The sequence below is a fragment of the Phycodurus eques genome, chromosome 17 (genome assembly GCF_024500275.1).
Source record: "Phycodurus eques isolate BA_2022a chromosome 17, UOR_Pequ_1.1, whole genome shotgun sequence".
Lineage (NCBI taxonomy): Eukaryota > Metazoa > Chordata > Actinopteri > Syngnathiformes > Syngnathidae > Phycodurus > Phycodurus eques.
Genome location: NC_084541.1, coordinates 3145740 through 3172700, shown reverse-complemented (window position 1 = coordinate 3172700; position 26961 = coordinate 3145740). Strand labels below are relative to the sequence as shown.

At 41.6% G+C, this 26961-nt stretch overlaps 1 protein-coding gene across 2 annotated transcripts in view; it reads left to right on the top strand.

Annotated features, from left to right (window-relative positions):
* The window catches only part of dscama (Down syndrome cell adhesion molecule a), a 99217-nt gene extending 75792 nt beyond the window's left edge, over nt 1-23425 (top strand). Inside the window, exons 12-33 of one of the 2 annotated variants that reach the window (XM_061702701.1) lie at nt 7275-7471; nt 7758-7854; nt 8573-8701; nt 8910-9077; nt 10790-10860; nt 11801-12044; nt 12702-12848; nt 14434-14589; nt 14760-14893; nt 15166-15319; nt 16713-16830; nt 16942-17105; nt 17394-17492; nt 17589-17777; nt 18158-18448; nt 18719-18895; nt 18987-19017; nt 19092-19207; nt 19321-19470; nt 20156-20353; nt 20506-20808; nt 21470-23425. In XM_061702701.1, the coding sequence (XP_061558685.1) occupies nt 7275-7471; nt 7758-7854; nt 8573-8701; nt 8910-9077; nt 10790-10860; nt 11801-12044; nt 12702-12848; nt 14434-14589; nt 14760-14893; nt 15166-15319; nt 16713-16830; nt 16942-17105; nt 17394-17492; nt 17589-17777; nt 18158-18448; nt 18719-18895; nt 18987-19017; nt 19092-19207; nt 19321-19470; nt 20156-20353; nt 20506-20808; nt 21470-21849 (3713 nt within the window). In that variant the 3' untranslated portion in view covers nt 21850-23425. Of the gene's footprint in view, nt 1-7274; nt 7472-7757; nt 7855-8572; nt 8702-8909; nt 9078-10789; nt 10861-11800; nt 12045-12701; nt 12849-14433; nt 14590-14759; nt 14894-15165; nt 15320-16712; nt 16831-16941; nt 17106-17393; nt 17493-17588; nt 17778-18157; nt 18449-18718; nt 18896-18986; nt 19018-19091; nt 19208-19320; nt 19480-20155; nt 20354-20505; nt 20809-21469 lie in introns of both variants that reach the window. The other variant, XM_061702700.1, reaches the window with a different exon arrangement.
* Nucleotides 23426-26961: the final 3536 nt, after the last annotated feature.

Sequence of the window (26961 nt, the reverse complement as noted above, 5' to 3'; positions counted from 1 at the left end):
TTTCAACAGGGTAACTTGTAATTGTAACCAATTACATTAGCAAAGTAATCTTCCCAACACTGGTTATCGGCTATGGTGGAGGTCTCCGATCTGCTGTGTTGCATTGTAGTAAAAATGCGGCATTGCTTAAACATACTGTAGCTGCTGTGTTCAGTATATCCATTATTCGATGACAAGTTTGTGTGTGTGTGTGTGTGTGTGGCTGTGTGTGTGGCTGTGTGTGTATGTGTGTGTGTGTCAGCACTCCCTCTGCTGCAATCTGTGCTGCGCCGAAAGATGCAGGCTGTTGTCGTGATTCGTGTTCTATCCTGACCTGTGTCCAGTGTTCTCCATAGTAATCTCAATCTCCTCTCCCCTATTAGGGTGTTACTGTGCAGACGGCTCATTAACCCCTTAAAGCATCTTGGTTTCTTAATAGATGCAATGTTATGGCAGTGGGGTTCGCTGTTTGAAGCTGTAACAGTCTGCAATGCACACTGTTTTTATGTTGTTTATCCAGGACAGTCGACACGATTTGAGCAGGTACTTAAGAGGCTTAGGAGGCCAATTAGGGAGGGACACCAGCTGACGCATGCTGAAGTACTCACGTGACGGATAGTATGATCTTCGCTTTGTGTTATTGGCTGTGTGGCTTTTGAGTAAACAAAGTGAAGAATCTATCTTATATTTGAAATTATATTCACAGAGACGTCGAATTTGGTGAAGGTTATGTGACACAGGTGCGCAAACAAGGCTCATGGGCACACACAGAGAGGTATCAATTTGAGCACAAAGCGCTGTGCATATGAATGCAACACCATAATGTAAAGGTATACAGATACACTGAAGCTATCATAAAAGAATAATAGGCCAGCAGCCGATTGCAGTGATCCACTTGTCTCCTCCTGCTAAATGAATTGCAGCGATTGTAATGTCCTAGCTTGGCACTTTCATTGTCATGAGTGCTTGTTCTTAGGCTCATGTCTCATCATAATACGCCATGCATCATCCTACATGGACACCACCACTGCACTGCACTAACAGCAGTAGAGGCTGACTGCACTTACTGCACTGGGATTAAGCCGCCTGCTTGTCTTTATTTTTCTCCCCCAAGTATCAAACAGCTTCTTATGTAACTAATAATCCATTACTGGATGCAGGTGGAAGCAAATGATTTTTATGTGCTTACCCGTCAAGCATCCTTACCTCCAAAACAGATGCAATTCAGTCAATTCATTACCAATCCACAGCGGATGCTATCGGAGTCAGTCAACAGCCACTCAGTGTTTATTGTTGCCAATTAAGACCAATCAAGCCAATTAGGCATCATAATGTCATGAGACGCAGCAATGAGGGCAGAGAACATAATGAGGTGTGTATGCGGAGAAGTGGTAAATGGCCTTTTGGTCACTGAACGCAACCCTTCAAACAAACATAAGGAAGTCACCTTATCTGTATCTCTTTCATCTTCTTTACTCATCTGCATCCACCACAAGCCCCCCTCTTACCTCTTGCATGGAGACCCACCCAGTCTACAGGGACACATTTGTTCTTGCGCTCCATGTCCAAGCCAATTGTGCAGCTAAGGGAATTATTTCAGTACATTGCAGGCGCACAGTGAACTCGTCATTTCTGTGCATTTGCAAGAGCGCGCCCCTTTCCCCCAACCCACCTCCCACCCCCATCCTGGCTGGCTCATCTCCAGCACCCACTTACAAATTACCCGCAGGGCATGGAGCTACACTCGTCATCTCTCGCCTGGCTATCATGGCCCTGTAGAGCCAGAGTGCCCTATGGCCAACATTGACCTGCTGGGCAGCCAGTAACACGGCCCTATAATGTACAGTTTATACACTAATGAAGACAACATTAGACCAGAAGTATTTTTCAAGCTCACAGTAATATAATATCATAGTTTCAAACGAAAATCTGTTCTAAATTGCCTTACCTGGATAAATAAAGGTTAAATAAAAACATACATATTTAATGGGAGCATTTGTGTATTTGTGACAAAACCGAAAAAAACACTGGATGAAATAGCTAAATGCCATTTAAAGAACAGCACTCTTTAGAGGTTAAATGACGAAAAGTAAACACAGGAAGATCTTCTGGGAAGTGCAATACAAGCAGAAGAGGTTTCATGGCAGCAAAACATAATGGTACAGCAGGGATGGGCATCTGGGAAGATTGTGAGGGCCACAGATGTTTTATCTGTAAATGTGAACATGTGTCCCCTACTGCCAAAGTTAATTTGGACAGACTACAAGTCTACACATTGTCAAAAAATAATTGTGGTTTTGTTAGAAAAGAACTGGTGAACATATTGAGGACATAATTCCTCACTCACTCCCAAAGGAACTGTCAACAGCCTCTGTAAACATAAGTAGCTGACTCTATAATGTTATATTCTTTGGAAGCAAAGCAACTTTATACTGCGCATTTCATACACAAGGTAACTCAATGTGCATATCATGATTAAAGCATTATTATTATTATTTTTAAACAGCTCATAAACATTTAAAAGAGAAAACAGCGTACAGTGCAAGATACTGTATATCATTTAAAAGTGGAAATGCTCTAAAAAGCGATGGTCAACTGGTTAGAGCCCCGCCTGTGTGGAGTTTGAGCCCCGCCTGTGTGGAGTTTGCATGTTCTCCCCATGCCTGCGTGGGTTTTCTCCGGGCACTCCAGTTTCCTCCCACAACTCCAACACATGCAAGGTAGGTTAATTGACAACTCTAAATTGCCCGTAGGTGTGAATGTGAGTGCGAATGGTTGTTTGTTTGTATGTGCCCCGCGATTGGCTGGCAACCAGTTCGGGGTGTGCCCCGCCTCCTGCCAGATGATAGCTGGGATAGGCTCCAGCACACCCGCGACCCGAGTGAGGAGAAGCAGCTAAGAAAAAAGCATGAGTTTTTAACCTGGACTTAAAAACATTCACACTTGGGGCTGACGTCACTTCTGTTGGCAACTTATTCCATTTGTGTGCAGCATCATAGCTAAATGCTGCTTCACCATGTTTGCTTTGGACTTTGTGCTCCACTATTTGACCTGAGTCTGTCGATCTCAGAGCCCTACTGGATTTATACTCATTAGCATTTCATTGATGTATTCAGGACCTAAACAATTTAGTGATTTATAGACCAGTAGCAGAATTTTTAAATCCATCCTACAGCTGACTGGGAGCCAGTGTAGGGACTTTAGAATTGGAGTAATATGCTCTGACTTCTTTGTTCTGGTCAGAACCCGAGCTGCAGCATTCTGAATGAGCTACGGCTGCTGGATGCTCTTTTGGGGGACTCCAGTCAGAAGACCATTACAACAGCCAAAGTCTACTTGAGATAAAAGCACGGATGAGCTTCTCCTGATCTGCTTGACACATGCAAGCCTTCACTCTGGATATGTTCTTCAGATGGTAGAAGGCAGTTTTAGTAATTGATTTGATACGACTGTTAAACGTCAGGTCGGAATCTATCAGTACACCAAGGTTTCGGACTTGATCTCTTGGTTTCGGACTTGAATTTACTAACAACAATCCTCTTTTCGTTATTGCCAAAAACAATTTTCTCAGGGTTTTTTTTGTGGTTTAATTGAGGTTTTGGCTCATCCCGTTATTTATCTGCTTTAGACAGTGACACAACACCTCAATAAAACTGTAGTCATCTGTAGACACTGCTAGATATAACTGTGTGTCATCTGCATAGCTATGATAGTCAAAATTAAAGTTCTGAAGAATTTGACCCAAGGGTAGCATATACAGGCTGAACAGGAGGGGTCCTAGAAATAACCCTTGAGGGACCCCATAGGTCATTGCCATTTGATGACATTGAAAACTTCCAATGGTTACAAAAGAACTTGTGTCCTCCAGGTAGGACCTGAACCATTTAAGTACTGTTCCATTGAGTCCTACCCATGTTTCCAACCTATTCAGCAGTATATTATGATCTACTCTATCAAAAGCCACACTGAGATTCAACAAGACCAGAATTTCTCAACAATTTACTGTCAGCGAGCTTGACTTTAACAAGCTAGCTTTCTTTCTAAAAAAATAAAAAATAAAAACTATCATGGTTCACGCAAAGCATTGCAGCACGTTTGGAAAAAAGAGCCAAAAAACATTCTTACCTATGAAAGGTTATTCCCAGCTTGGAGTTTCCTTGTTGTGATTGTACGACCGTGTGTGCAACCGTACGCAGCACAATGTGTAAACCTCCTTGTTATTTTGGTTTCCAACCGTGCTTTATTTAGGTCCAGCGTTTATTTAACATTTATGTGCATTATTTAAGTATCAGGTTTTTTTTTTTTTTAAATGTATTTTACTATGTTGAAGCACAGTGTGCATTTTCAAACCGTACAATGTTACAGTGGCTTGCTGTAAAATTAAATAAGAAATAACTTGTTTTTCATAAACACTTAGGCATACTATGGTTCTGTAATTTAATTATTGTCATTATGGCGGTACTTGGACAACTATTTTTAAGGTGGTACTTGGTGTAAATAGGTTGAGAACCACTGTTGTAGATTACAGATCCTTTTTTTATGAATAAAAATATTTTAAGATGAAGCATTCATTTAATCAGTGCATTTCTTTCTTTAATCGCAATATTATATTGCCATCATATCAGTGGAGTTGCAACAAGTTAACTATGAGAAAGGATAATCGTCCACAAATGAGTACGTGTCATACATCGGAGCATACCTAGGAAGCTACTCACATAATGATGATATATTATTTACCTTTTAAATACTTGTGTGTATTTTGGTACACGGAATATTTAATCACAATTCATCAGATCACACATTTTGTCTTAGTCCTGCATTGCTTCATTCAGGGCATGATTTTGTAATCATCATTACGCAGGGAAAATCAATGTCAGGTCCATGTTCTATTGGCTACTCAAAATGTTCCTTTTTTTTTCTAAGAACAGAGACAGGAACATGAGAGGTAGGAGTGGTGTAGCAAGAGGAGAGACTGTCCGATGCTGGTTGGCATGGCAACCTGGCCAGGTGAAAGGAAGCCTGGGAAGAGGGAAGGAAGGGAGTAAAAGTGGGGGGGGGGGGGGGGGCTTTTGTCTCATGGCAGTAGCCTATCAGCAACTAGCCTATGTGCTATAATCCCCTGTAGGTTCAATGTATCATCACTGCCCTCTGGGTGGTTGTGAGGAAAAAGGGTGTCTCCAATACATACATTTAAAAAAAAAAACAAAAAAAAAGATTGTAATCATGCACCAAAGACTATTGTGCCTATTGTGTAGGTTTTATTTTATTCTTTTCTGCTTAGGCACCATACTAATATGGTTCTGGTTTCCGTAATTTTGTCAGACACACATGCAGCAGCACTCGAGAAATGAAAAGAAATTGAAAAGCACACTACAACACCTGGTCCACTGGATTTCCTTTTGAAAATCATAATAATGTTACTGATATTCATCCATTCATCTTCCGTACCGCTTGTCCCCACTAGGCCCCTATTGCTTCATATGCCTTTTCCGTGAAAACTAACGCAAAGTCATCAGAGTTCCTTCTTTTGGCTCTTTATCAAATGGTCCATCTTCGTCACTCCCGCTGTCTTTACCGTTAACGCCACTGGAGAGAGAGCCTCATCATGGTGTTGCAGTACACCAGAGGGATCTGTGAGCTGACATGCCAGAATGATGCAGACATTTTGCTTTCACACTATAGCAGACAGCAAGATAAATGGTGTTATTCCTGAGACATGAACGAATATGTATGAATGTGTGAACGTGTCGGAACTGTTGCATGTCTTTACCATTATTACGATTGTATAAAGACAAGATCACGGGTTTAATGAGTAGTGAAGATCATGTATATCCACAGAGCTTGAAGGGCAGCACATGTAAATTGTGCAACTCGCTGAATTTTTATGGTGTTTATGTCTTTACCGTTATGCACTTTTGTCTTTACAGTTATTGATTAGTTTATATAAAAACCACCCATATCTTATTTCTTTTTAAGAGCAGCTGTGTGAGTGTTGTTTGTAAATTACCATTTTTGGCTTAACTGCCCAAACAGTCAATATTTCTTTGTCTCAGGCCAGATTGTGAACCATATAAATTTATCATCGCCTCTTCATATTATTACGTACAGTACATTAAACGCAACAAATTGATGGATAAGGAGTTTTGAAATCAGAACTCAAAGAAAATAGTTTGCTCAACTGTTGTTCAATATATTTTAAAAGGGCGTTTGATAACAAACATTTCTTGCAACATCTTAAACGAGAAGACCCTGCAATTTTTGTACAGATTTTACCATGAAATATGACATTATATTGTTTTGTTTTTTTTCCTTTTATAGTTTAGATTTTTGTAAAGATACAGATTTAGTTTGAAACTGTAAACACACTCAGCCAGAAATTAACTATTGCATATTGATATTTATCTGTTTCCCACCTTGTTAAATAATTGTGGAAGAATATAAAATGTCATGCAAATTTAATAGAACCTTCCGCTACATCCTGGATGCTGAAATCCATTTGATATTTTCAGTTCAGACGTCTTATTTCCGCTACACAGCGGAGCTACTTCCTCCGTCGACGTTTGTCACCTCGCGGAGTGTTCCAGACTGCCACGAGTGTCAACAACATCGCCAAGTGCTTCCTCTTATCCACTTACATGGCGAAATGAGAGTAGCTGCGCTCTAAAATGAGAACGTTTACATAGAATCTTTGCTGTTATATTTTCCCTCTTTTTTTTTTTTTTTTTTTTTTTTATGAACGTGCCTCACAAAAGATTTATACTTGTCATGCAAAATAAATTGCCGTTCTTTTCTGTCGACGAGCCCCAAATGGCCGCAGAGTAAATAAGAGATGAGGCTTAAATGTTTGCAACCTCTTACCTGACACTTCTCGTTGCATCACTGGAATCATGCTTTACATGTGTGTGTGTGTGTGTGTGTGTGTGTGTGTGTGTGTGTGTGTGTTTGTGTGTGGGTGTGGGTGTGTGTAGAATGTCTGGGGCCAGAGAACTGTTATGTTTTGCGTGAGATATCACCATCGTGTATTTGGTGAGATGTCTTCAGAGGGTTCTTTGTACCTTTTAGGTGCATCACATACAAGATGCATGCCAATATGCCTCTTGTGTGATATTTCATTCTTACTAAAAGCAAAGCTACTCATTCAACTACATTTCATGGAAAATGAGAAAAAAAGTGACACCTTGGTTACCAGCACTGGTTTGATTATGCGATAGCGTTGCTGTTTTAAAAGCACAATGTAACAGCTCGTAAAAAAAAAATTATTTGTATTTTTCTCCTTTTAATTTATGACGAACTAGTTCCTGCCATGATCACCTCTTACCCCAACACCACACTGGCCACACAAGGCGAAGAGAAGAAAATGAGCTGCACGGCCCATGGTGAGAAGCCCATCATGGTACGCTGGGAGAAGGAGGAGCGTATCATCAACCCCGAGACCAGTCGCTATGTTGTTACAGTCAAGGAGGTCGGAGATGAAGTCATCTCCACCCTACAGGTAAGGAGTCTTCTTTTCAAGAAGTCAATATGTCTAACTTCCTAATATTCGTCAAGGCCTTTTTGCGTGTCATGATGGGTTACTATAAATACTCTATTTAGATTGATCTACATTTGATGCCAATATAATTGGGAAGCACAACTAAATTTGGCCATTACAATAGGCCAAATGATGTAAAATTGACAGTAATGTGTCCCAATTACAAAAGCATAACCAAGGACTCAAGACATATTCCACTGTATGTACATTTCTTTGACAAACAAACTCATTGTGCTGCATTCATCAGATCATGCCCACAGTTAGGGAGGACTCTGGCTTTTTCTCCTGCCATGCCATCAATTCCTTTGGTGAAGACCGAAGGATCATACAGCTCACAGTGCAAGGTATAACTACTATTTATTCACGGTAGAAATATCTACAGTGGAACCTGTGGAAGTGGAAGAGCGAATGAATACATTCCACTTCCGATTCCCTCAGATTGCGAAACGCTTTTTTGCATAGGAAGTAACGAAAATAGAAATAATCCAGTCCAGAGCCTGGTACCATCATAAAAACTGTATTAAGTGCACAGGTGATGTTTGAAATTACATTTCTTACACATTCTTAACTGTCATTCACAGGAATAGATTTGTTTAACTATTAATAGTGAAACAAAAAGAGCGATATAGCTCAACTTTTTAGCATTATTTATATTGACTTGTATAACATTACCGATTATACTTTAAATTATTAAATCATTACAATTGAATAACTTCAATTATATATATATATATATATATATATGCATGTATGTGTGTGTGTACACACAAAAAAAGCATCCAAAAAGCAAAACGTTCAGTCAATCCTCTCGCCCTTGCTGCAGCTCTTGTGAGGTACGATATGCTGACATTTCACATGACATCATGCATGGTGGCCATTTGAACTTCAAAGTTACGTGCAGCCTATCGACCATTTTCCCCAGATTTTGTTCATATTGTCACGTAGGGCATTTGGCTTTCGAGGTTCCATTGTATAATATTGAGTTTGATCCTGTGAATTGTCGTCATTTGCTGTCACCGCACCAGCAATGAAAACATTACTTGTCAAATTTGCTCTTGTCAGAGCCTCCTGATCCCCCAGAGGTGGAGATCAGAGAAGTGAAGGACAGAACTATTGCCCTGCGTTGGAGTATGGGATTTGATGGCAACAGCCCAATCACAGGCTTCGATATTGAAAGCAAGAACAAATCAGGTAGGGGAAAATGTCTAATATGAAATATGATCAAATTGTATGTACCGCACAAAGCTCGTGAACATTTCTCGATGTGTTTTTGGGAATGAATTATCCCTCCACTCACTTTGTTTTAGCACTAATATAAGGTGTCCTGATTTGCTCATTTTACTTAACCTCTAGCTTGACCTCAGCGACCCCATAAAGTGCACCCTCTCCCTTTTTGCAGCCTCCTGGGACACTGCTCAGAAGACCAAAGATGTCTCACCTCAACTCAACCAGGCCACAATCATTGACCTGCACCCTTCCTCCACCTACAGCATCCGCATGTTTGCCAAGAACCTAATCGGAAAGAGTGAGGCCAGTAATGAGCTCACCATCACAACTGATGAAGCGGGTAAGATGTTGCATGGTTGCTCTGTCTTCTGTGTAGATATACAGTACCATATACAGTATCTGCAACATTTTTTCCAATAAATAAATATGCACCCGGCGGCACGGTGGACGACTGGTTAGAGCGTCAGCCTCACAGTTCTGAGGACCCGGGTTCAATCCCCGGCCCCGACTGTGTGGAGTTTGCATGTTCTCCCCGTGCCTGCGTGGGTTTTCTCCGGGCACTCCGGTTTCCTCCCACATCCCAAAAAACATGCATTAATTGGAGACTCTAAATTGCCCGTAGGCATGACTGTGAGTGCGAATGGTTGTCTGTTTGTATGTGCCCTACGATTGGCTGGCAACCAGTTCAGGGTGTACCCCCGCCTCCTGCCCGATGACAGCTGGGATAGGCTCCAGCACGCCCGCGACCCTAGTGAGGATAAGCGGCTCAGAAAATGGATGGATGGATGAAATATGCACCTCTCCGCATATAGAAGCGTCTATGTGTTGGAGGCACGTGCACACATAGATCCCAAGTGGTGCTCATGAACCTGCCCTTTTACCCTGGATTAAAAAAGTAACCTTTTTGCTGCAGCCCCTTTTTTCGTCATTCGTCAATTAAATAAGTAAATAAATAAATAAATACCCTCTCTTTCATCAATTCCACCCGATGTGTTTTTTTTTTTTATATTTGAGGGGCATTTTCTTTCGTCCTTGGAAGAATTGTACATATGCTCCCACCTTAATTTATTTGGGGTTAATCGGAGGTGCTTTACATGCTGGCAGGTGTGAGCTGACATACATTTAACATTAGTTTGACTGCTTGATTCTAAATACAACCATATTTATAAAAGGGTGTGTGCACTTGTGCAACCACGTTATCTCAGTTATTAATGTTTACTTCCCCTCTCAATTTTTTTCTCCATTGAGGTGCACAGGTTAACTAATAGTGGTCACTTTCTAAATGATTTATCTTATTTGTCTCATTATTATATACTGTTCCACAAAAGCCTGATGCATTCAAACCATCACCTCCTTTGTTAACAGTTGTATCATTGACTGTGTTGATTGTGTTAATAGAAATAAATACATAAGTTTGATATACATTACTTTTTTTCTTAATTATATGAGTAATTTTGGCAATTGGGTACCCTTTTTCTGGGCTTGAGCACCTGCCTCCAAAAATGACTACGCACGTGCCTGATGTGTTCTGCACGTTGATGTTTATTTTACGGGACCTTCGGATTAGTCACACCCGGTCGCACAAGTAAGATACAATAAGGTTATTATAGGTTATTTAGACTGAAAAAAAAAAACAATGATACCAACAACTTTCAGAAGTAAAAGACAAGAAGCAAAAGGAGGGTCGCTGCTGACGAAGTCAATTCATTAACATCCTGGTGACATCAGCCCCATCCCCATTGGTTCTGTTGCATTATTGAACACATGCTGACCTTGCACTAAAAGCAGAACTTTTCAATTAGCGGCCTCAGTCGTAAATTTCACAAAATGATCAATAGAGTCAGTTTGGACCCCATTCTGCAAATTGGCCCCCCTATCTATTCATCTCCACAACTACCACCTCTTGCAGAGCACTTCCACTCATATGCAAGCAGCCCGCCTTTAAAATACGCCCATCACATTTGTGCGAACCGCCAGGTCCGGACCTTTAGATATATTTGTCTTTGTAGACGGCTTGTCGATGAATTAAAAGTGTGTTAAATCTGTCTTCAGCCCCTGACGGACCACCTCAAGATGTGCATCTGGAGGCCCTCTCCTCTCAAAGTATCAAAGTTTCCTGGAGGGTAAGTTACTACTGTGTTTACTTTGTTACAATGGACAATGTAGCTGTCTCCACACAAAAAAGGATTCAAATGCAGGAAGTGTGAGCGGTTTGCAGCATCTTCTGGTGCTCTATTTGTTTTATGGCATGCAAAACCGTCACCAGTAGTGTGGAATCTACCTATATATGATCCTCTGGGGGTTGTCACCAGACAGTAGGGTTAATTTTTCAGCTGGCAAAATAGAATTGTAAGTGTATTAGGTTTGTTTGTGGGCTGTTTACACCTTTTTTTTTTTCATCCCTGGTAAACAACTTAATTTACATTTGCAACATAGTAGGAACTGCTTTCTGGATGCAGATAGAAATTTACACTGTCCACCACAATTCCAAATACAACAATGTACCTCGCTCACAAAACTGTGAAAGTCACCCAAGAGGAAAAAAAAAAAAAAAGATTGTATACTTTTTCTGACTTCAAGAGAAGTTGATTGTTTGTTTGGCACTTTGAATGCCGTCCCAGCATAAACAAATTGGTTTGTGCGTGTTATGCTTGCTGTCAGCCACATGGTATCCCAATGTGTGCATCTTTAATCCTTTTCAGGACTGCTTCTGTCCTCGTTTTGATAATCTGTCAACAAATCTGTTTCGGCTACATTGATGGAATCGATCAAATTCATTCATTAAAAAAATAAATAATTATTTCATTTTCAGATCTGTTTGAATTTTATTTTATTTTATTTTATTTTATTTGTAAAATATTTTATTTTATGTAAAAGATCTGTCTGTGGCAAAATTTACAAAATGCCTTTAAGTTAGAAAAAAAAACTTAAAGGCTTTTTAAATGTTTCATGTTTTTTGTTTTTTGTTTGTTTGTTTTTCAAAAGGTTGCTTTGACATTCAAGAAAATATAAGGGCATAGATGTTCATCCTGTATCCAATAACCCATCTCGCTTCTCTGCTAGGCACCTAAGAAACACCTCCAGAATGGCGCAATCAAAGGCTACCAAGTGGGCTACAGAGAGTACAGCTCGGGTGGAAACTACCAATTCAGCGTAATCAGTGTCGAGACAACAGGGGACAATGCAGAAAGCTTGGTACTGGACAATCTCAAGAAGTTCACCCAGTACGGCGTTGTGGTGCAAGCCAGTAACAGTGCGGGCACCGGGCCATCTTCCACTGAGGTGGCTGCCACTACACTGGAGGATGGTAAGAACGCAGGCCAAAATGATGATTATGTATTCATCATAATACATTCAAAAATCACTATGATCATAATATCAATCATAACATACACTAAATGCAATACTCGGCTTGGCTTCGGTGCTTATGTCATTCAACCTGAAGGAAGCCTGATCAATCAAAGTCAATCAAGTCAAAATATCATTGTCCGAGTACAATACAGTCATAATACAGTACCTGATCCGTCATCAGATAGTTGGACACGTTTATTATCCCACAGGAAATTCCTATTTTCACAGCACAGTGGACTACTGGTTAGCCCTTCTGCCTCACAGTTTCAAGTTTCGGGTTTCATATCTTGGCTCTGGCCTTCCTGTGTGGAGTTTGCATATTATAGCGAATCGGATGGATGAAATTCAAGATTCAGCCGTACGCAAATGAGCCAGCATGCAAAGGAGTTCTCCTATGGCCACCAACTCAAAATATCTTAATTGTTAAGCAAGGAATATACATCGTGAAGTCTGTTCTGCTGTCAAGTTCAAAGAAGCGAGCAGTATTTAGATAGACAATTGTGAGGTAACATTACAACCTAGTGGTAATTAGGGGTACTGCAACGTCTCTTCAACCTTTCGGGGTCTACTGCTTGTGCACGCCTTCATCTCGCCTCTTCTTCTCCCTCCCCAGTACCCAGTCGTCCTCCAGAGCACGTCCAAGCCATAGCTACATCTCCAGAGGTCATCTCCTTATCCTGGTTGACCCCTCCTAAAGATGCTCTTAATGGCAACCTCCTGGGCTTCAGGGTTATCTATTGGGCCAACCTACCCGATGGAGGTACCGTACATACTGTGCACACTCATTTACACTTCACATATGTTATGAAATGTTTTTCATGGTATTTGCATTGGTTTATTTATGGATTTTTTAATTTATTTATTTTTTAAATGATTCCTGAACATCGTCTCGCTTGCAGCAATTTGCATCGGCCCTGACTTGGCTGGGTCTCAGTGTGACTCAGTCGCTTCTTTATCAACTCATTTCAGCATATTTTCAAAATCGCTGTGAGCTAAGAAAAATGGTGTGATGCTGAGTAATAAGGTTTGTTACTGATGCTGCCGAGTAAGTAATAGCTTGGAGTCACCCAGTGCATTGTGGCTACGAAGAATAATTTTGTTTTGGGCAAAATACTACGTGGCAATGTGGACGTCAGATAACGTGCTACGCCAATATCGCATGCTGGCTTTGCATGAGCGATAGTTGGTTGTGACAGCACAATTACCTTTGACCCCTGCCCTGTCACATCATGTTGGCCTGCACATTGAACATGAATGCTTAAGGACTTGACAGCCATGAGGAGTTTGCATGGTAACAGTCGTCAGTCTCGGTGTGTGGGGGAAAACAACAATGCATCCAAGTGCACAGAATAATATCCCGAGTAATATTTTACTTTTAGTTTTTCTTTTTGTGTCTTTTTTTTTACGGTTTAATATCCTACACTATGCCACTTACAGTATACTGTACTGAAAGAAAAGTATTCTGAATGGCCAGCAGAGGGCAATTTATAACACTCTTAGCCCTGACTTATTATTATTAATTATATATATATATATATATATATATATATATATATATATATATATATATATATATATATATATATATATATATATATATAACCATATATATATATATAAAACCATGAAAATAGTGCCTATTTATCATTATAATTTTCCAGCTGGAAGTGACACACCCACATTAAAAGTCACCTTTACTTAAAATGGTGCCAGGGTATGATAAATTATGCGCTTTTCTGTACTTATTAATATTGTGTGGGTTGTTTTTGTTGTTGTTTGTTTTTCAAATAAAAATTTTCGGTTTGATATTTTTGTCATTCATGCAGATTGAGAGATGAACTGTAACCTGGATGTGAAGGAACTGCTGCTTGTGTTAATGTAATTTTAGTGGAAAAAAAAAAAAAAAACACCAAAAGATTTTTCCTAATGAGCATAACAAAATGGTTCATCCCTCGTGGGTTTAACCTCAGGTTATGTCATCACAGCAGTTTTACAGGCCCCCTTCTTCGTCTTTTGATCGCTCACGAGAAGCCAGAGACATAAATGCTCAAATCGTATATCTGTGGCGACAACTTAAAAGGAGAATGGAAACAGGGGTCATGTCTGAAAAGCGAAACCACGAGATATCAGTGATTTCAACACTGACTGTCAAGGTCAGCGAGTTGCCATTCGAGGCCTGCCACCCGTGCAGACCCTGCTTACGGGGTTTCTGCATGTCCTCTGCTGCATAATATAATACATGTGCATGTTTAGAGCAATGGCAACAGTAACTTTAGTTACAAAACGTTTGGTTACAAGGAGCCAGAAGTCGACTTTACTGAATTGTATTGATATCCTCTCCTCAGAGCTTGGAGAGATCAGGAATGTGACAACTTCCAAACCGTCACTGGAGCTGGATGGGCTGGAGAAGTACACCAATTACAGCATCCAGGTGTTAGCCTTCACCCGAGCAGGAGATGGTGTTCGCAGCGAACAGATTTACATCCGCACCAAGGAGGACGGTAGGCAATCATTTCCCTCATAAGAGTTGAAAAGATGGGAATCAGATTGAAACTAAATGAGCCCATGTGGTAAACATATTATTATGAAACATGCTACATACTATAAATGGAAAGTTATGTCTCTCATGTAGGCGGAAACCCATTTTTTTTAAATGTTCTGTGTGTTTCAGTTCCTGGTCCTCCTGGTGGTGTGAAGGCAGCAGCTGCTTCCAACTCGGTGGTGTTCGTGTCATGGCTTCCTCCTCTCAAAGTGAACGGCATCATCAGGAAATACACTGTTTTCTGCTCCAATCCACACCCCACGGTAATGCAGAAAGAATACTGTACAGTAATAGAAATACTGTACAATTACCATATAAAGACAAAAAGTATCTCAAATGGATGATTGTAATCTACCTGTGCGTATCAATGGTATGCACTGTATGTACAGTAAACACCCATGTGCTAACTAAATTCAAAGGACTGTACTTGGTCACTTTCAGGATTATTCAGTTGGGTGCAACAGTGATTGTTTTATTCCTGAATATATTTTAGTGGTAACAGAAAGTTCAGACTGGAATATCTTTCCACACATAGGTCAGCAGTGAGTTTGAGGCCGCCCCGGATGTATTCTTCTACCGGATACCCAACCTGAGCAGAAACCGACAATACAGCATCTGGGTGGTTGCCGTCACTGCTGCGGGCCATGGAAATGCCAGCGAGATCATCACTGTTAAACCCACGGCTGAAGGCGAGTGGCGCTACGGCAGGTTAAAAAAAAGATTGACGAATGATGACTGCCTGGTGGGGAGGTGCAACAGTTGGAGACAAATAACGTCCACCTCTTTTCGAATGTTTGCAACTTCAGGCTCCAAATTGTCGATGTGTCAACAAAAATCAGTGAAATACGAGTCACCAAAGAACAGTTACGACCAAAGCTACATTTGTGTGAGTTCACATGTGCACTGCATGGCATGCAGTGGCGCATCAGTAAAACGCTCCTAACGTATCACGTGGCCCTGTCAGCACATCACTTTCTTCGTGAGAGCGTGGATGATCGCATATGCAGATCAACCTAGCAGGTGCCAAGACCCACGCCACTTATCAGGGCTTTCACATCGTTCCTGAATGTATTGAGTGGACGTTATCGCTGCAGTAGAGGTTGAAGATGTGTGCGCCCTAATGTTAACTAGCCTGCCGAATTTGAATGAATCGCTAAGTATATAAAATTAGGCTTCAAAAGTTTAATAATGAGGGCCACCTCTCAGCTCGCAGACGCTGTGGACGTGTCGCATGGATGCGCCAAAAGAAATCATTTATACCGAGGGGGGTATATGATGGAAAATCACGTTAGAATGATTATTATTTATAATCATAAAAATTAGCACACAAGTCTACTTATCCTCCAGCCAAATACGGCACCTGGCGACAGCAGGACGGTAAGAGGAAGCCCAAGGTAGTTAGACAGTCGGCACTGCCCCATTCACTAGGTACCAAGTTGCCCACGAAGCCACGTTGTCTCTGGTGAAAGTTTACAAAACTATCTGTCGTAAAATTCGCTCAGCAGTGTCTGCTGCGCTTTTTATTTCCTCATTTTTTGGGAGCTTAAATAACGTCACAGAGCAGTTCTGTAAACTGAGGCATCCAGCGACGACGCATTTTCCGGGTGTAGCCATCGTGAGCTTGCCAACGGCACGCTGCCGTCGTAAATGAGGCTCGGCGTGGAAGCTAAGCGCAGCTAACTCACAACTGAGCAGCATAGCCAAATGAAACGACATCAATTTGTCTTTATCTAATGGGAGAGGCAACTCGCAGTAGAAAGCATATACCCCAGCCCCATGACGTCACAGAGCTGTGTTTTAGCCCCGCCCACAAAATCAGGAAAATTCAAACAGTAAAAAGATGTTTAAGCTATATGTCACCAATTCAACACGTGTTATTGTTAAGTCTTTGCATATGTTTTCAGCCCTTCCAACATAATTTATGTATTTAGAAACAAAACACGGATATCTGCTTAGTGCCACTTTAATGTGGGGTGGAGCATGGTGGGAAGGTTTAATGATAATTATGAGGATTTGCCGTGAAAAGGGAGGTTTTAGGGGTCATTCATTGCTGCTTGCAGCCTAAATTGTTTATTTTTGCAGCTCCAGCACGCATCTTGACCTTCAACAGGACCGTCACGACACCCTGGATGAAAGACATTGTGTTACCTTGCAAGGCGGTAGGGGATCCATCTCCAACAATCAAGTGGTTGAAGGAGAAGTAAGTATCCACAAGCACAAAGACACTGATTGTAAATTAATGTATCGCTTGTAACTGCTCGTTCAGCACACGAAGCAAGAACCCCATTCACCTCATACATCTGTGTCGCAGCACTGGAACCCCTGCACCCGTTGTGAGCGACAGCCGGCGCAGTGTCCATACTAACGGCAGCCTCGTTGTTCGGACAGTGAAAGCAGAAGACTCCGGGAACTATACTTGTGTGGCCAGTAATAGCTTTGGCTCTGAAAAGATCATCCTCAACCTGCAGGTTCAAGGTAGGAAACGGAGACTACTCAGTGCGCAAACCCCTGCGTAGTCATGGTTTGGCATTTGTGAATTTTCTGGGAGGGAGGGGGGACCAACCTTGCCCTCTGTAGATTGCTTTTTGTGCTCTGGCCAAAGCAATAAAAGTATTACTTTGGCACCATCTTGGTGGCAAATAACTACGTTGAACTGAATCGAGGAGCTTTATTTAGACAGAACTAGTACCCCCCTATGTTGACATATTGTGACATATATTAGTGTCCCATCCCATTTAATTGGAAAAGGATTGTGTTCCTCAGTTCCACCTGACCAGCCTCGCCTCACAGTGACCAAGACAACCACAACTTCCATCACACTGTCCTGGATACCTGGAGACAATGGTGGCAGCTCCATCAGAGGTCAGACATACGTGAAATTTTACACATTTGTCATCTTCATCTCTCAAAGTACTATTCCTAATCTGATGGCATCCAATACCACCTTTTTGTCTCTAGGCTACATTTTGCAATATTCAGAGGACAACAGTGAACAGTGGGGCAACTTCGCCATCAGTCCAAGTGAGCGCTCCTATCGATTAGAGAACCTCAAGTGTGGCACCTGGTACAAGTTCACTCTAACGGCCCAGAATGCCGTTGGTCCCGGACGCATAAGTGAGATCATTGAAGCGAAGACCCATGGGAAAGGTGGGACTCATGTTCATTTGTTGTCGGGCCTAGTCAACAACACAATAGTTGTGTATAGTGTTGGCACATTTCGGAGTTGCCTATTAACCTGAGGGTTGTGCGTTCAATCTGCCACGGAAGTGCCTATTTTATTATTCATTTCAATTAATATCTGCATTTAATCATAATGCAGTTCATTGTTAATGACTAAATCACAGACTCGTGTGAATAGAAATACTTTTGTTTGAAAATGTTTACTTTTCCATAACACATGACACATTGCTACAATGTAGTAAGTAGACAATAGAGTCATTTAGTCTCTTTTGTAAGAAGAAAGAAGTACCACGATCCATGCTTTTCAGGTTTAGACTTGGGTTTATTCTCACCATCTGTCCCTTTAGAACCTCAGTACTCCAAAGAGCAGGAGCTCTTCACCAGCATCAATGCCACTCGAGTGAAACTCAACCTGAACGGCTGGAACAACGGCGGATGCCCGATCACCTCTTTCACGCTGGAGTATCGGCCCATGGACTCTCCTTCGTGGACCGCGGCGCAGCGCACCTCCCTCACCAAGAGTTACATACTGTACGACCTGCAGGAGGCCACCTGGTACGAGCTGCAGATGAAAATCTACAACAGCGCTGGCTACGCTGAGAAGAGGCTCAAGTTTGCAACGCTCAGCTATGACGGCAGTGAGTTCAACTTTTAGCTATGGCTCACACAACACCCACCACATGATTCACCTGCTGCGCCATTATAAGTATATTGGTCATTTTCATATAATTTGCTCAACGGTTGAGACACTTGTAAAGACTTGTAAATAAAAACAAATTCTAAACTGAACCTCTTGGCTGCGCTGCTTCCGTTACATGGGAATGTTCGCATTTTTTGTTTTGGATTTTTTTCTCAATCCAATTTGATTTCAGTTGAGCAACGTCACAGCGCCATAATCTCTTTCGCAGGCACCATTGCCCCTCTGGTGAAGGCACCCAACGTGAGTGAGGACACGTCTGCAGGTGGCGAAGGTATGAAGATGATGGTGACCATTTCCTGCGTGCTGGTGGGAATTGTTGTAATCTTCATCGGCCTGCTGGTGCTGAGGAGGCGAAGGCGTGAGCAGAGGTTAAAGAGACTACGGGGTGAGATGGGAGCGGGCGCCGTTGTTTTGTGTGACCCTTTCGTCATCTTCACACAGCACATTCAATATTGTGTCCTCGTTTTGGTTCTTAGATGCAAAAAGTTTGGCTGAGATGCTCATGAGGTAAGAGTCTTGTGCGTTAGAATCGTCACGCTTAAGGGAGGGCTTGTTATGAAGGAATTATTTATGCTTGCCAGTAAAAACACGCGTCCAGCAGAGCCAGTCAACAAACAGCAGCAAACACTACGGATGCACATCGACATCCCCAGAGCTCAGCTTCTAATTGAGGAGAGGGACACCATGGAGACTGTTGGTAAGCACATCATGAACATACCACTGCTCAAACACTTGCCCTTGCCCTTGTTACTGCTCATGAACAAATGTGATTATTGTGTTTTTGAGCTTGCCCTTGTTACTGCTCTGCAGACGACAGGTCCACCGTGCTATTGACTGATAACGACTTTGGGGAAACACAGAAACAGAAGTCATCCACAGTCACCCACACTGTTCACTACCAATCCCTCTCCCAGGCCACCGGTCCTCTGGTAGATGTGTCTGATGCCAGACCAGGAACCAGTAAGTCCAGTACGGAAACCTTTTTTTTTTTTTTTTTTTTTACTTCATTAAATAGACAATTTGCTGGATTTCTGTTAGAGGCTATTGTTCATCTTGTGGATTACACTTAATTAAACTGAAATTCCAACTACCGGAGACAAATTCCTTGTGTGTTTTGGACATACTTGGCAAATAAAGATGATTCTGATTCTGATTCTGATTCTGATCCTTTTTCAGTCATTCAATATGGACCACAGTTGGGACAAAATGTATCACACTGTATTGTATCATTATTTCTAAAGCAAAGCAAAGCAAATGTATTTATACAGCACATTTCATAAACAGGGTAACTCAATGTCTGACGATACAATGTAGACACATCAACATCAGAAATCAATATTGGGTTTGTACAGTGTCCAACTATGTGCAGTTGTGCACTTAATATTGATTTTCCGATTTCAGGATGATGTAAACCTTCAAATTCGCATGCAAGGTCAATACATGCAAAGCGAACCTGTTTTTTTTATGTTCTTTTTGTTTTGGTGCCGAGTCCATTAATGGTCAAACCAAGAACTGATTATCATCTTCTTGTTGTTGTTTTTTTTTTTTTTTTTGAAACTTTGGATACCGGTTTGAGCTAATGATTAAAAGTAATTTTATTGAACCGATTGGATTGATGAAAGCTCCTCTTTTATTAAAATCTCAGACCCGACTGCCCGCCGCACAGCCAAAGCTGGCCCGGCTGCTCGCAACCGCTATGCCAGCCAATGGACCCTGAACCGCCCACATCATCCAGTCTCCTCCCACACGCTAAGCACCGACTGGAGGCTCCCCACGCCAAGAGTTGCGGGCTCCGTTGACAAGGAGAGCGACAGCTACAGTGTCAGTCCATCTCAGGATACCGGTCAGCAGCTATTTTTATGCATACAGTGTCATTAACATCACCAAACATCATTGCATTTTTTGTTGTCTTTTAACGATGTTACATCACTCACCGACACTCTGCCACTGACCCTGTACACTAATATCCTCCGCTAAACTCGGGCCCATCTCTAGATCGCGCTCGCAGCAGTATGGTGTCCACGGAGAGTGCTTCCTCCACTTACGAGGAGCTCGCCAGAGCCTACGAGCACGCCAAGATGGAGGAGCAGCTGCGCCACGCCAAGTTCACCATCACCGAGTGCTTCATCTCCGATACCTCCTCGGAGCAAATGGCCGCCGGCACCAACGACTACACCGACAGCCTGACCTCCAGCACGCCGTCCGAGTCGGGCATCTGCCGCTTCACCGCTTCCCCGCCCAAGCCTCAGGATGTCAGCAGGGTCATGAACATGGCCGTGCCCAAGGCCCACAGACCGGGTGAGGCAATTGCTGCCAGAGCCCACAGAGTGCATTCTCACTTAACATTGGCACAAAATAACAGTTTTAATTTCCTTACAACACTAAAACCTTGAATACCTTAAATATGCCAAATGTCAACTTCGAATTTGGTACTGTGTATGCTAGCAGTAAGTCCTAAATGATGAAAAAATTGTACCTCAATAAATGTTTGAAACCAAACAGTTCGAAAAGATTAAATACAGGAAAAAAAGAAAAGATTAAATAAAGATTAAGATTAAGTACTTCAAAATTAAATGCAAATGAGCTTTACATTTCCCTTTCAAAACAATAAATTAAATCACAGCTCTCTGCTTCTGACAGGCATCCAACAATGCTGTGATTTTCAAAATGGCTGACAAGAAGAGAACAGGCTCGAACATAACTTCTAAAAGTCAACCTTCAAATAAGTATTAAACTACAAATCGTGAACATTTCTGGGAAAAAGAAAATGTTTAATAGGTTAAATTAAATTGGGCTCATCGCTTTTTGACTGCACCTCATAAATCAATCAAAATAATGAATAATAAACATAAACGTGACATACTATACTGAGATGAAATCTCATGAGGACGGTGGAAATGTCTTTGGGAATTTGTGATTTGTTTTGCGTCAAGCCTTACGTGCGTGTCTCGTCTTGCAGGGGGCGAGTTGGTTCACCTTCCTCCTTACCTGCGCATGGACTTCCTGTTAAACCGAGGCATGTCCTGCTCAGGGTCATCCAGGGGGACAGCGAGCGGGGAGAGAGCGGCCATGGGCCAGGCCTGTCTGGAGCCCCAGAAGAGTCGCTCTCTGAAGCGGCCCTCTCGCATGGCGCCACCGACACCCACAGAGGCCCCTCAGGCCAGCAGGGACTCAGCGGCCCAGTGGCAGCCCGGCTCAGCTGCCACGCTCCCCCACAGAGAAGGCTCAGAGCTGGCCCAGGCCGCCAAGCTCAGCACCTCCCAGGAGTCCCTGCTGGACTCACGAGGACATCTGAAACAGAACAGCAATCCCTACGCAAAGTCCTACACGCTGGTATAACAGCAGGGGCTCTTGGACGGGACGAGAACTCACTCTAACACTGGACTTAACACTCAAGTGCAGTAAACTGACTCACCACACAGTTCTGTATATACTGTATGTCCGAGCCTTCCGAGGGTGCGGTCACTTTTACTAATCTACTTTTATTTATTTTAGAACTTGCTTTCATCTCCTCTTTGTATTTTTCTTTTTTCTTTTTTTCCACTTGGAAAAAAAAAAATCAACTTCATTCATCAGAAATGACTGCAACTAGAGCGCTGCCAAACTAAATGAATAACGGGGGGAACATTATTTACTCTTGATTATTGTTCGTTCTTTATAATTGATGAGTGATTATTAATTGTTAGTTGACATTTATTAATAATCATTCAAATGGATTACGATAGCAACAATGTTTTCATAATAACTTGGTCATGTTTTTTGTTTCTTTTTCTGGAATGGAAGATGAGGATGAGAAGTCATTTTTTTTCCTATGGAATATCACTGAATGAAAGAAATTGACACCCGTTCACTTTTCAGCTGCTCTCAAATTGTTACTTTTTTGGAAGAAAAAAAAATCTATTTCCTATGGATGCATGGGGACTGACCAATTCAAAGACAATGAGAATTACCATCATAGCTAGCTGCACAGCCCAACCCAGCATTTTGTCACACTTATGAAATGATCCAATGTGAAGATTTATTATTCTTATTACTATAAATATATATATAAAAAGAGAAATCACTTTTATTTGTGGATATTACAGGGAAATTTTGATTTGGTTAATAAAGTCTTTAGTCTGTTTGCACATATCTTGTTTTAATTAGGAAATGGCGTCTCTGTCGATCTTTCTGTGTCCCATTCTCCAATGGTGCAATATGAAAAATGAAAAAGAAAGTCTATGAAAACTATTGCTATATACTGTACTGTAATGATGAAAAATAACTTTGTTGTGAGTGTACTGGACACATTCCAGCTATGTCTTCAGGTAGTTTGCCACTGCTTGTGTGCCAGGGTGGTGAGTGGTATTAGGCTAGAACATGGCGGGTTTCCACAACTAATGGTTGGCACGTCACAACGCCCCCAACTTGAGTGTGTCCAAATAGATTCCCCCTTCTCTCAGTGCACTAGGAAGAGTCCTCAGGGCTCACACTCTCCTCAGTAGATCTACTGTTGCTGCATTGCAGTGATGCTCCTCTACAGGGAAAAAACAAATGTGAGACAATCCAGCAGATCCCCCATTCAAAATTAAAAAAAAAAATATATATATATATATATAAGGTATTTGGGAAGTACCGGAAAAATTATATAATAAGAAAATGTTATTTTGTTTGTTTTCTTTTGTGGGCTACCCTGGCGCATTTTGACTTTCTGGTATATTTTTCTGCTGGAGAGAGAAGAATATTAGTCATTCTTCTGTGTGGTCACTCTGTCGGTTTCTATTATTCGTTTTATCCCTAACTGTCTCAGTTCTGATGTTTTGTTTTTAACAACAAGCAATGTCACATCTTATTTTTTAACATCGGTGTTCACCATGGTGGCACTGGAATAAAGATAAACTAACACAAAATTAAAATTTGCTTAATAAAATGGCTGTTCCCCAATGTGTCGTGGCATGAATGACCCTGATGATAATGTTGATGATGATGATGATGGTGCTTTATTGGAGCTCAAAGTAGACAGTCCTGATGCACTAAAACTGATGGTGAGTCGTGGGCCATCTACAGCTGTGATTCACTAATACGCCTGCAGGTGGCGTTGGTGTCCTCCACCGTTCACTTTTCCTCTTTCGCAACCACAAAGTTTTATCTCCTGTAGGCCTTCGTTACATTTGCAAACTTCTAGTCTGACACGTCATGAAGAACAAAACTGGCCAGTATTCTTTTTATTCATGAAAAAAGGATATTATTGCTTCACTTCTATTTGATTTGGCCTCTCTCTTTCTTTACAAGACTACAAAATAAAGAGCTATTCTTTGTTAAATAATTGCGGTTATTGTTGTCCTCGTCCAGTTGAACCCCAGTTGAGGGGTTACGTTGTACATCCGCATCTGATACATACCATACATTTGACCGAATATATTCTTACAGATAGACTTAAAGTAGACTGAAGTGAATAAGACTTATTACTTACTTGCAAATCATTTGCTTGCCATAACTGCATCAACCAATCGATAACACCAAACTTTTACATACATCTTTTGTGTTACTTTTCATGGCTTTCACCACAGCCTTTACGTTGCTGTCCGTCGTTTGATATTCCCTCTATTCTCTTTTTTAGCAGATAAAATACATTCTCTATAGGGTATACTTGGTCAGTCTACAAACCTTCCACTTCCTTCCTCTGATGAACTTCCTTGTTGTTTTGGCACTGTGTTTTGTATCATTATCTTGCTGCATCAAGGATGACTTACCAGGCATCATTTGGCCTCCAAGTCGTCAACCTTCGCTGCTGGAGCAAGGAATGGCTGGCCATCGCATGTGAGATGGCGCAAGATTGATAGAGCACTTGGGCTGCTTCTGTCCGGACAGATTTGCTCAAATGAAATTGTGGATCAGATCCTGGAGATAAAGGCTGAACTGCTGCCCAAATGTTTTCAGTCAACAGCAAAAAATCAAGCATTTGGCCACAGTGTTCTAATACGTTTGGAGGGTGCATTGACAACACGTTTCATTTAGTTACCTAAAACAATTTGTCCTTGGAAATGGAGTCACTCTGCATGAAATGGTTGTAATTCCTAAATAGTAAGTGTAAAAAAAATAGTAAAACAAAATTTACCCTGGTTTAGTTCAAATACATTATAAAGGTGAGACTAAATCATAAAAATTCTGGACCGAAATGTGACCACAATCCAAGAATATAGACCACTACATTTTGTGATCCAGGTTTGCAGTGGCAATGTCATTAATGCCATCTCAATGATTAGTTTTATTGTAAAAATATACTACATCAAATTGCATTTTCTAACATCCATTCATTCATTTTCTAAAATGCTTATCCTTAATAAGGTCGCGGGTTTCTTACACAAAGGAATAATTAGTTTTATTTAGTTTGCAGTACGCAACTGGTCAGCACATTTGCTTCACAGTTCTGAGGACCAGGGTTCAAATCCCGGCCCCGCCTGTGTGCAGTTTGCATGTTCTCCCTGTGCCTGCGTGGGTACTCCGGTTTCGTCCCACATCCCAAAAACATGCATGGTAGGTTGACTGAAGACTCTAAATTGCCCATAGGTGTGAACGTGAGTGCGAATGGTTGTTTGTTTATATGTGCCCTGCGATTGGCTGGCGACCAGTTCAGGGTGTACCCTGGCTCTTGCCCTAAGATTACTGGGATAGGCTCCAGCACGCCTGTGACCCTTGTGAGGATAAGCGGTACAGAAAATGGATTGATGGATGGATGGTTTGCAATTTTACCACATACCCAAAGTCTACCACTAATAAAGAGTGGAGATTTACTCAACCCTAAGAATAATTACATTGTCATAAACCATCCAAACTGAATTATTTTTAATGCGCCTGCGCGTGGAGAGCAAGTGAATCATTCCAAAAATATGGTCATAAACATCATATTCACTGTGTACTCTCTTGAGCAGTTTTGCATGTTTTTCCATGGCATCTACAAGAGGGCTCGAGGGTATTCAAATGTGTGGTGGGGATCTGCTATTATGGTCAATTCAGTCTCTCCTAAAATGTGGACACAAGTATTGAATGTCATGAACGGAACAGAGGATAGGACCCAAAAATGCAAGACTCCAAAACAAATGGACAGTTTCCAAAAAGAGAGGTTTAATAGACGGGCATAGGTCGGTACACGGGCAGGCAATCCAAGAAGGGCAACAGTATCCAAGAACATGAGGCAAAGAGGCAAGGTCGATAATCGGAACAGGGTCAAAGTCTTACTGTGAGTCTGTGACAAGGAATGCTGGAACGTGACGACAAGGTACAACGAACTGGCAACGAGTGGGAATGAGACACGAGGTTAAATACAATCGGTAATTAGGTATGAACGAGGCACAGGTGGTGAAGATGCTCACAGGAGCAGGTGTGTGAGAAACGAGAGAGAGGAAGACAAAACCTGGAACACACGCACACACACACACACACACACACACACATAACATTGAATAATAAAATGAACAATACATTTTCCACTTAGTCCATGCATCCCTCCATTTTCAACTCCGTTTGTCCTCATTGGGATTGCGGGTGACCTGGAGCAATTAACTCTTGTCTGGTCACCAGCCAAATGCAGGTTTTAGTATGTTTCGTAAGCAATTACAAAGGGGCTAAAAAGTATTTGAACAAAGTGACATAACGATTACCAGAATTTTCAAGACTTCTAGATAGTTGCAGCCAATGAATATCATCACATTCTGAATTTCTCCCAGGAAAAGCTTTGGCCAGGCCTTAATTGCAATGACCTCTGCCTTCAGAAATTCTTGACTTGCCTTTGCAGAATGTTTAGGGCCACTATCCATCACTTAGTAGCATTTCGAGACACACTTCAAGCACTTCAAGATATGGAGAAACTAGTCGCATGCATTGCTCTGGTGTGATTTTGGCCCATTCCTCCACACAAGCAGTCTTCAGATCTTGACGGTTCCGTGGGCTTCTTTTATGGACCTTGAGTTTCAGTTCTTTCCAGAGATTTTCGATTGGATTCAAGTCACGTGATTGGCTGGGCCATTCTAGCAGCTTTATTTTTTTTCTTTGAAACCAATTGAGAGTTTCCTTGGCAATATGTTTTGGATCATTATCCTGCTGCAATGTTCACCCTTGTTTCATTTTCATCATCCTCGTAGATGGCAGCAGATTTTTGTCACGAATGTCTCGGTAAATTTCCCCATTCATCCTTCCTTCAATAATGTGAAGTTTACCAGTACCATTTGTTGAAAATCAGCCCCACACCATCATGTTCCCACCTCCAAACTTCACTGTTGGTATGGTGTTTTTAGGGTGATGTGCAGTGCCATTTCTCCTCCAAACGTGGTGTGCATTATGCCATCCAAACAGTTCAACTTTACTCTCATCAGATCAGACTATATTCTCCTCGTATTTAACTGGCTTGTCCAAATGTTGTTCAGCAAACTTGAAACAAGTTTTGACATGCTTTTTTTTTCAGCAATGGGGTCT